The following is an 11,701-nucleotide window of genomic DNA, read 5'->3' as shown; positions in this document are numbered from 1 at the left end:
TGCAGAGGATTCTTGATACTCTGATAAATCCGGCAGCTAAGCTGACCAGCACAGCCCAATAACTTGCAAGCGTCATCATACAATAATCAAGACTGACAGCAATAACCAGTGGAGAGCGTGGCAATGAGCTGATTAGATGATGAGAGCAAGAAGAGATTGGGGGGGGGCTGATGAAAGAGCCATTATTCTAAGACAGGGTCAGTAGTGTTTATGCAACAAAGCCAACAGAGACAGAGAGAGAGAGAGAGAAGGGAAAAGCCATTACTGAACTCAGTGGTCACTCAAAACAAAGCTAATGATAACTGAATGCAGGGAATGTGGGTTAGTAGCTGCTCCAAAACTCCACGAACCACTATACGAGACCCGTTTTCTTTAAAAGCTCCTGCCAGAAGAAAAGCAAAAAATAATAATAATAAAAAAAAGGCTGCCGCTTTGATTATGCTGTGTGCATGCTGTGAGATGTAGCCTAAAGCTGCACTAAACAACAGGTATGCAGGGTGACCTAGTGAGCACAGACAGCACAATGTTAGCCTCCGTCCAGGCCCCTGTGAGCAAACTGCTGAATCCCTACCAGTTCCAAACATACAAGACCCTGACCTGACCCTCGCCTACACCGTCACCTCCTCATGAAAGAGTAAAAACAGAAAAAACTGTTTCTCCATCTGGCAAGCTTCAATAACATCTTTTTTTTTGTGGCTGATGGAAAGGACTGGACAGAGGTTTGCCAAGCTTAATCCTGACCTCAAGTTAATGATTTACATCCCTAAATACTCAAATTCAATGGCTGGAAGTTTTGTTAGATTGTGTGATGGAGGGCAGCACAAATAAATTTACCTTCGCTAAAACATTTACACAACAAAAATATTAATTTAATTTTATTCTCTTGTAGCACTAGAATTTTTGGTTTTATTATTGTTCATACTAGGTCTGAGCCACTTTTTACTGATAATATGCCCTACAATCAGGGATGTATATATTTAAGCCTCTCTACAGCGCATATCTATTATGTGGCTAGAAAACAGAGTCTCATAACAACAGGAATCATCATCATCATCATCATCATCACTTGCTGCTCTGTCTTTTTTGGCTGACTCATTAGGTTGACAGAATAAACAGGTCTATTACTGCTACAAGCTATTTATAACTCAGGCGTCAGTGCAGAAGCTGCAGTGAGCTTCAAAAGGCCAGATTGCAGTCTCGAAGTTTCCCTGATGCATCTGCTCAGTATGCATGTTATTTTGGGATTTGGAAGGACAAATCATCAGGAACATCTTAGGTAAATGATATACAGATTTTCAAATATTAAATACAAATTGTAGTCTATGTAGAAATAATCTCAAATGCTTAAAACTTTTATGCCTAAATGGCTAAATTAGATCCTGTAAATCTGAGTATGCTTTATTGCCACGAATGGTAGGTGGACGACACTTAGTATGTTCTTGTTCTAATGTGTTATCCATTGTGTAGCTGTCGTTCTTACCCGCAGTCAGGGGCAGGGCACCAGCGGCAGTCAGGCTCAGACACCAGCCACCTCCTCAGCATGAACTCCTCGTACTTCTCCATGAGGGCCCGGTCCCCAAGGATCAGCTGGATGTCATGAGGGTTGAAGCGCTCTGAGCACTCGGGACAACAGATGTTGACTCGAGACTCAGAGATCTCGATGCGTAGATACTGTCGCAAGCAGTCTGCACAGGAGCGGTGGTGGCAGGTCATGATGTCTGGGAAGCGCTCGCGGGCATGACGCAGTAGGCACAAAGGGCACTCCAGCAGCTCTGATGAAGAACCTGACACTGATGAAGTCGATGCTGCGCCCAGTGCAGACTGGGCAGAAGTTTTATCTTGGAAAGTCTCTGGCTGGACACTTTCTGTGCTAACAACTCTGTCCACTCCGGCGCCAGCCTGCAGAGGCCTGGACTTACGCTTTGGGTCGCGATCAGTCCGTCGTCGTCGACCGAACAGTGAGTGGAGGGACAGACGGCGCTTCTTGGGGGTCTTTCTAACTGAGGGGAGGCTAACAGATGAGGCAGCAGAGTGAAGGTCTCGCTCTGAGCCCGTGCTGCCATGATGCTGCTGGTGCAGAGTGCTCATCGCGCCAGAGGGGGCGCTGCTGGTGCTACGTCCAGAAATCACCACATCAGGAGAAGAGATGAGGGATGGGGACAGGGACGAACACGGAGAGGGGGACTGGGATTTAAGGGACAGGATGGTCAGGGGAGGGGGGCAGGGATGCTCTTAGCTAGGACATAGTGGCTGGTGTGGGATGGCTGGAAGGCTGTGATGTGGTTTAACTCTATCTTAAATCACAGTGATGAGAAGCAGATGCTCAGATGTAGGACACCAACCTGTAAGACAGAAAAAAAAGAGAAAATTCAGGTACAGAACCAAAGCTGAATGCATTAACTTTTAATGTTCTGCAGCAAAAACAGAAGCTTCTGAAAGCAGACTGTGTGAGTAACAACCCAGCAATGGGACATACCCCATTAAAAAAATGGGCTTAATTAGGAGCTTTCTGTCAGGATTCAGGCATTCTTTTCAGACACGTCTTCGGTATGTGTGTGTTTGAGCATTTGATACTGCTTACATGAAATGACTGCAGGGCTTTCCCTGCAGGAGTGTGCACATTAGTCATGTGTAGAAAAAAAACAGACAAAATCTTGTGCAAGTGTGCCTCCAGAGCCGCCACACCTTGCCTCAACTGTTTCCACATGCTTATTTTACACAATATGAACAACTAAAGCAAAACTCGTCATCCACGTGGACAGTTGATACGTAAGTGTAGTGTTGTGTGTGGAAGTAGATAAGATGATTCTCATGATTAATGCTGCTGAGATGATTAATAAAAAAAAAACAGAAGACCTAGAGACCTCCAAGTTCAATGTAGTTTGTGGGTGTGGTAGTATGAGAGGTTCCACGGAGCTTACCAAAGCAAACCCGCATAATGAATTTACATGTGTTGGATAAAAATAAAATCAAAAAAACCCAAAAATTTATTTATTTACTCCAATATGTCCAGAACCGCAGACAAGCAACAGACATCAGCAAGAGGTGCTGCAGATGGGGTTTATGCAACTTTATTTAAAAACTACTTGCACCTCCGTGGAGTAATATTGTTATTTTGACCATGACATGCAGTTTACAAAGTTGGTTTATTGGTTCATTTCATAATACCAGAGCTACTCCAACAAACACATTCATTGCCCTGGATAAGAGACAGTAACTCTTTAGTTTAACTAAGAATTTGAACGTGGGCTGTAGTGTCCTTGAGTCAGAGTCAGCACTTCAAACTGATAACCTACAAAATACAAATACGGGGAAAATGCAGTACAGCAGTTTCGTCAGCTTCACTGGCAGTCAGCACTAGACCTGAGGGAGTAAGGGCAGTCAACAGACACGGTTCATGCTGTCCTGCATTGTGCTTGTTGTAAGATCATTTGAAGACAAACCTTTATAACGTTTGCAGGCTGTAATGCTGTTGCAACGACACAGCTAATAGACAAGATGCAGGGATTCAAAACTTTGAAAGGGGCAGCCTTTATTTGAACAACTTTCTGTAATTGTGCTAAAAAATGAGACTTTGCCTTCGCTGGCCCCTGCATGTCCTCAGAACTATAGCTGCAGGTTCATCTTTCAGCCCAATAAGCAACACGGAGGACAAAGCATAAAAATTTCCCTCTGGATCTGTACACTCTTGTGTTTGTTCTTCATTAGGGACTAATTTCAGGGAAATTCCAGCAAGAGCTACAAGGTGACTAATTAACATCCCACAGCAAATTTCAACTGGGGCGGCAATCTGCGAAGCACAAACACTCAATCTCATAACCTTGGTCTGGCTGGGTACTTGTAGGCAACAGTTAAGTTTTTACTACAGCTACTTTAGAGTTAGGAGAGTTTTAAAAGTCTGTCTTTTAGCTGCACAGCCAGAAGCCAGATTCAGTGACGGTGCCTCAACTGCACGTGTTTAGATGGTGACTCTCCTTCCTCCAACCTATCAACCATATAGTGGAATTAATTCTGCATTCACAAACTAGCACTGAAATGCATCTTGGGTGATCGATCACAAGTCAACAACTCTAAAAACAGTTCTGAACATACCCAAACTATGCTGAATGCTGCAAAAAACCAAACAAACAAACAAACAAATAAACAAAAAAATCAAATTCAAACTCCAGTAGATGTTTGCTAGGTGTTTTCCCCAGTCAATTCTACTACAGAAAAACTGTGAAAATGTAGAGAACAAAATCTCATCAAAAGTGGCCATTCGATGTGCAGAAGCTGTTTGATGCTGTGGGCAAACTCCAATCCATCTCATACACATCTGAAAAACGAGGTCAAGTTTTTGCCTACGCCATGCCAGGAAGTTCTCACAACAGAAGATCTATACATCTTACTGTCCTCAGCAGCATGTTACACGTAAACCAGTAGACAACACCTTGTTCATGTGGGTATTGAACACCACACTAAAGGAAGTGATTAGAAAACAACTTCCTTTAAATATTCACCTTAGGCCTGCTTCTTACACCTTGCATAGTAACCCAAATTAGAGCAGTATAAAATACGGGCATTGTAAATTTCTAATCCATTTACCTCTTTTCGAGGTCACACTGTGACTGTTGTGATATCAAAGTGATAACAGGACCATCAGGACTGGGAAGCAACACAGAGAGCAGTGTGACGCAAGAAAAACATAATAGCAGTTTGAATGGCAGGTGGGGCATGCTGCTGATAAGACGACAGACAGAAGTAGCCACTAGTAACAGACTGCACAGACAAGAAAATAACTGGACCATTTGTATTTTTTTAAAAAAGCAAATCTGTTTATTGGTCATTAATTTAGAAGACAGGCCACCTCCGTTACATACATAAGGCTTAATGAAGACACCATATCATTTATAGTCCGTACGCTCAAAAATACACTAGAAAACAAACTCTCAAAATAGATTTTTCTGAGACAACAACTAAATAAGCAAACATGGGTGTGGAGGACTAGAGTTTTCCAGGCAACCATATTTAGCTGATTGCAACATATAAGTAAATTTAATGTAAATTTAACTTGCCGAACTGCAAGCGTGAACTAAACACAAACGAGTCTAAATTCTAAACCATAATTGCATCTCATCAAGCCATTAGCACTGTAGCCAAGTTGTAAAGAATCATGCATTTTAACTGGTGCTACCGTAAAGTTTAAGAGTTGCAATTAAAACTGAAAAGCCTGCACACGACATCTGAAATTTAACAACTACCAGCGGGTAATGCAACACGAGATGATATGAGGTGACGTGAGACTGCACATCAGACAGCTGTGTTACTTCCTCGAGGTGTGTGAGGGTGATGATGCCACTGATGCAAAGACAGGCTGTGCTGAATCTGGGGACATGGCACAGTACTGTAGTCTAAACCAGTACAGAGGAAACAACTCTAAAAGCTTCCATCTATCAGTCAATGTTTGTGTACTTGCGAATTCAAGTATTCTGTTCAATCAAGCATAACAATCTTTCAATAGCAACAACTCAAAGCCTTCTTAGGAAGAATCCTTGACTGTCCCAGCACTGAACTGTGTCATAGACCAAGAAAAGCAGAAAATGTTTTTCTAATTATGAAGCTAGTGACCATAAATGTAACTTCCACCGTGAAGCTCATCTGGTATTGGCTAAAGTGATGTCCTAACACTGAAATTCCACATCATAACAAACCCTGATGATGTACTCTGTCAACTAGCCACGTGAGCAAGAGGAAATTTTAACAAGACAGAGGAGCAATTTCAAGCAACCCGCAAGTCAATGTGAAATTACACTCACATGGCATAATTAAACTGGAAAAGCCTGCCTCGGCACTGAACCGAAAGTGAGGGGGATTTTCCATGTGACTGTGGTCAGTGTTTGTGTGTCTACACACATGCATGTATTCAAGTTCTGTGGCCCAGGGGCAATCACATGCAACCACGGCTCACACTTTGGGATGTGTCCCAGTTCCTGAGACAACCCCAGGGCAGGAAGCCTACTGTGGGAGAAAAGATGGTTTCAAGCTTCTGTAAGCTCATAAAAGAAATGAATGTGTTAGCATCAGCTGATGCTAAACCACCATTACCATCGTAATATTATTTAAATCTGTAGTTTTGTATAAGGACAGGTCGTTGCAAAGTTACTGAAATTTTTTGGGAGTCACACTGTAATTTATGCATCAAGATGGATGGGGGGAAAACTAGTAACAGAAGAGGTCACCCAGGGCTGCAGTGGTAATGGTTTTAACAAGTATGCTCCTTCAGACCATGAGGCTATAACATGCTGGCTCTTGCACTGCAATAAAGAAGGTTTCCATTGCCTGTAATTTTGCAAAGAGACAATTAGGTGCACAACCAAATGGCACTGGAGCATATTCCAGGTCTCACTGCACACTGACACGTCAAATCCTGTTTCATAAGTATGTTCTGGGCAATTAATAAGCTACAAGTTACAATAAGTAGACAATGGTCCACTGTCAAAAGAAACATCCTGTCCATTTACTTTCGATTCACGTCATAAAACTGTGGAAAATGCACAATTTCGCAGAGCTCAAAGTGACATCAGATCATAAGTTATTTTTTTATCCAAATAACACCTCAAAGACATTTTTGCTTGAAAAAAAAGAAAAAAAAGACAGAAACAAATATAAAAATAAATAAATAAATAAATTTATTATCATAATAGTTGGCAATTGTTTCTTTCGATAGATTAATTAACTAAAAGCAGCACAGTAGGCAAGAATAAACTAGTTAAAGTGAGTTCGTCTTTTACATGACACATGCAAACATTTTTTGATAAATAAATAAATATTGCTGTTAAAAAATTATGGTAAAGTCATACACTTTGCTCTGTGCTAAACTGGGCTTTTGTTCTATTTTGTGACGTACCATTTTTGATTTGTGTCAGAATGATGGGTGGGGTTTACATAAACGTGAGTCTTTCAATGCTGAAGTGCGAATTTTGGTATAGACAATGCAAACTTCCTGGAATTTTGCGAGTTTGGTAGCCTATGCCTGCCTTCAAAGAAATCCCACACACAATCGTCAACTTCCAGCACCGGAAACAATTGGCTCATAGTGTTCATCACGTACACGAATATCCGGTAACATTCCAGTCAGAGGACAGACTTCCTGATCATGACAATGCATTCAGTTATTACGCCTTGAACAGCCCAGAGACTGGGTGTCAAACTCTGTACTAAAGCTACTTTTTTGTTTTGTTTTTTACATAACATGTTTACCTACCATATTGAAAGGATATTTTTCAGCTTTTTTGAAACAGTTACTGCTGTCTAAAGCACAAGACATCACACTGAAACAAATTCACGCCAGAAAGAACGTTATTGTTAGACTGCCCGGCATTTCATCAGGTGTAAGCCAACTTTCTGTCAAGCTGGACAGCAAAATAATCCTGCGGCTTAATGAATCTCTATTTAGCCTATTATCTGTCAGAGAAAGTATAATAATAACGTCTGACATTCAACAGAGAGTGGGGACAGGAGGCAGTGAAATGAATGCCTCTGTGGCTGCTTTCTGACTATTTACTAAACAGTCTGATTTACAGCTAACAGCAGAGGTACTTTTCCTCTATATCTGGTACACTACAGTGAGGCAACAGCCTCGTTTCAATGCAAGTGTCATTGAAACCCAAGATGCAAGTGGAATGTAATGTTTAGGTATCAGAATTATTTGCAGTGTATATATATATATATTATTAAATACTTTATTAAGTCCAAATGTTTTAACCGTGAGGTTTTTTACCATTTCTCCATTTAGAACCAAGGAAACAAAATACATATGTATGCCCCTGCCCTTGAAGGGAAGATACCATTTGCCACCTATACAGGGACATCTACATTGCCCAGTGGGGCTCTGACAAAGACTATAATGTATGAGTCTAAGCTTTGTTGCCCATTCATTTCAATTACAGCTAGATTTCTTAGCAAACAGTTTCTCCCACTAGTATTTCTGGGTCTTACATAAACTACAATCTCGACTGTGGGCATGACACAAAAATTGTCACATAGTCTACACAGTCGGTTTGAGCTACAACGGGAGCCATGTGTGCAGTTATGGGCCCTTAAAACCAGGAGCTCATGCTTAGGTTTTTCTTTTTTCTTTTTTTTTTTTTTTAGAGAGAAAGCCTTTAAAATGGTATTATATGGAGTTTTCTTGTACACAAACAAAAGTCATGTTCATATATTGTGTTACTCAACTCACCAAAACACATTGTGACTGTCCATAAGGTTTAAAAAAGAAAAACATGGTCAATCAATCAAATGTTCCTGTACCCCCACTTGTACATCAGGCCAGTACTGTGGGACCTACTCAAAAAACAAACAGGAAGTATGTGGACCTGTGCCCCTCCATTAGCACAGGGAACCTCAGCTCCCTTCTAAACCATGTAGGCTAACAACTAACTTAGTAAAAAAGACATGCTGCATAATGTCTGCCTGCTGCAGGTCTACCAATCTGAACTCCAGTACGAACAAAAGAGGAAATGCAATACCTAAAGAGTATTTTGGTAGTGAAGGGACTTACCCAGAATGTGGACTGTTGTGGGATGTTGTGGGATTTCAGGGCCAAAACCCAATATCTGAATCCAGTCAATTCAACATAGTGACAGAATGGGTGGTATAAGGTAAATCACTCCATCAACCCTCTATATCTTGCATCTTCCAATCACTTCCTACCATGACAGTGTGCTCACTGTCTGCCTTTTCTGCTTAAGTCTTTTCACCCCTAACAGCAGGGTGTTGGAGGAAGCAGATGGGTGGTGTGATGAGCACAGCTCTGCTCCATTCTGTGCCACAATGAAGGAGGAAAGAGACACCAACAGCTATTCACAATTTACCAGCAGTGCTGGAGATCACCGTTTAAAACCATGGATACAGTGATGGGACTCCTTAAATTTATTCAGACAGAAAACTGATGCATTATGACATTATTAATAAGCACTTGCACACTTGCCTTCGAGGTTCAGCTGCTTTTGTTTACTGGTTTTAATAAAATTTCAAATTACATTATGGTTAGGTTGCAGAACTGCAAACTTGCAAACAGAGGACTAAACCTCAGACTATAAAATTGAAAATTACACCATAGAGTTGATATTAAGGTATTTATTATCAACAGGCACACACGTCATTGGGAGATTTCATCTATAAAATTGATCTTATCTGCATCCACATGGTGGTAAAATCTTTGGCTTAATCCCTTGACAAATAGAAACACCAATGTGATGCTACTTCCCACATCCCACACACCAAAACACACAAAGGCCAACTGAAACTAGAAAAGCCATCCCCTGCAGTCAAAAATTGTGTGCCTGGTGCGCAAATATTTGCTAGCTCATTCATCGACACACAGCTCATGGATCTTGTGTGATCTGTCACAGGCTGCTGTCTGTCAATTAGTCAGTCAGTCTTAAACTTAACCCAATCACAGAAGAGTGACGGTCTCTTGTTTACACAAATATGATGGTCATGTGTTTGTCCCTTGCACAACAGCCTGGAAAATGGCTTAACTGAGTAGAGACTGGAGAATTTTTGCCCTAATCCTTGGCTCGCATTATGTAAAACAATGGAATAGGCTTAAAAATAACTAAACATGTCTATATTTGCGAATGAGAACAATACATTGTTTGAAAATGTAATGTCTGGCGCAAAAATCGAAAACACATCACTTGGATCGGTGGTGAGAAAGGCCACTGACGGGTCACCGAGGTTTGAGGTAATGTCATTTCAATAAACACGATTGCCAAAAATGTTACCAAACTTAAGTCCACAAACAGTTTCTTTCAGTTTACATTCAGCAAGTCTGAGAGTGAAACTGAAGTTCAACAGTAACGGATCGAAGAAGAAAACAAAACACAGTAACTCACTGACAGAAAGTTCCAGTGAGGACGGCTTGGATTAATTTAGCGTGCATTCTGTAGAAGTCATGCAGGAAGGACTGCGCCCAGCAACGGACCTGTTATCTATTCAGTAAAACATTGTGAACCAGAACAGTGGCAACAGAAGAACAATGTACATAAAAATACAGGTATTAACATGTGTAACATATATACATGCTTTTATATATACAATTTATATGCTACACATGTTAATGCCTATATTTTGTAGTTTTAAACTTATCTTGTTGTTTATCCTATTTTTATAACTTTCACTTTCTTTCTTGGTCGGGAAAACTGCAAGTGCAATGTCTGTACGAAAAAGAATTTCCCCTCGAGGATAAATAAAGGAATTCTGATTTGCATATTAGAGCGATACTGAAAGTAATTTGTTACAAGTTTAAGTTGTGCATTACAAACCTTACTTGAGTGAAGGGATGTTAATATTAGAGATGTACAACAACGCTTTTCTTCTGACCAAGAGCCAGGCTCTTACATTTGAGTACCAATATGAGTACTCTCACTATCACTTAACAAAGCTTATTTTACTCATTTTATATTCTACCAGGCCCATTGCATTACAGAGACATTTGGGGTTTTTTAATCTAAATCCTAATCTGCAAATTTAACTGTCAGATACATGTAGATCGTGTAGTGGAGTAATAAAAAATACTCAAGTAAAGTACAAGTACCTTGGAACTGTTGCTTTACACCGCTGCAATTCGTAATTAAGTTTCGTAAGCAAGTTTATAAAATATATGAATTTGACATTTACACTGGAATCAGTTATAAACAGCCAAATAACCTGTTAATTGTCGACACTACTGCAGGTTTAGTTATCAGTCTATATGACTCATTAAACCTTTAAAAAATAAATAAATTCCTATCCTCGTGTTGTTAAACGTGACTTTACTGAACAGAAAACCAAAGAAACCAGTTTCTCACATAACGTTAGAATAATCAGTTTAAATGGCTACAATTAATGCAAAGTTAGAGTGTTTAGTAGTCTGGGCTTGTTACAGTCATCTACGTTTATTAGGTTCTGCATTTTCAGCTAAAACAAATTTATAAACATGCATTTTAGACCCCTAAATGCTGTGTGCAACCGAAATCCCGAAATGTAGCTATCGATGGTAACGTTGTTTCGCATCCAAACAAAACAGCAACCCACGCAGGTTTAATAGCAATCGCTAGCTAACAGGGAAATTAAATGCATCATATGTGTCATCTGACGCTCGGCACAGGAAGGACCAATTTCTGTTTACACTTTCCACCTGGCTAACCAGCGTCAGCAGGGTAGCTATCGAGATCAGATTTGGCTAGCAGGAAGCTAGTGCCTAACTTTAATCGCCCAAAGAGTTGCTGACAAGATGAGCTACAGTGTTTACTCTCTCTTTCTCTCTGCGGACAGTTAAACCGACAAAATGGTTTATCTAAGCAAGTAATCTTAACGGTCATAAAACTTTATCTGGTGCCAGCAGAGGCTTTCTGCCGACCATGAGTTTAACGAGGGGAATTTACAAGCTAACAAAGCTACAAACTGCTAGCCTCTCGCCAGCCTCGAAGAGGAGGAAGTTCTGATCTGTGTTATATTAACCAAACGTTAGCTGCTTCTAGCTGTTAAAGATCATATTTACACACACTCACCGTTTAATTTCCTCCGATCTCCCTTTACTACATGACATTAGTGTATAGCACCGTGTCCATTACTCAGTCAGTCGTAGTTTTAAAAAAAATGTTGCCGAAAACTTCGTAGGACAGCCGAGGAACATTCCCCGAGAGTCTGACTATTGTTGTCAAGTCGGAGGACAAAG

General features: G+C 40.6%; 1 protein-coding gene across 1 annotated transcript in view; it reads right to left on the bottom strand.

Annotated features, from left to right (window-relative positions):
- LOC124074977 (E3 ubiquitin-protein ligase RNF19A-like) overlaps window positions 1-11,701 on the bottom strand; it is a 20,403-nt gene extending 8,702 nt beyond the window's left edge. Inside the window, exons 1-2 of the mRNA XM_046418352.1 lie at window positions 11,535-11,701; window positions 1,481-2,342 (exon numbers count right to left, since the gene is read on the bottom strand). Of these exons, the coding sequence (XP_046274308.1) occupies window positions 1,481-2,088 (608 nt within the window). The 5' untranslated portion in view covers window positions 2,089-2,342; window positions 11,535-11,701. The remainder of the gene's footprint in view (window positions 1-1,480; window positions 2,343-11,534) is intronic.

Source organism: Scatophagus argus, chromosome 17 (genome assembly GCF_020382885.2).
Source record: "Scatophagus argus isolate fScaArg1 chromosome 17, fScaArg1.pri, whole genome shotgun sequence".
NCBI lineage: Eukaryota > Metazoa > Chordata > Actinopteri > Scatophagidae > Scatophagus > Scatophagus argus.
This window is presented reverse-complemented; position numbering and strand designations above follow the sequence as displayed.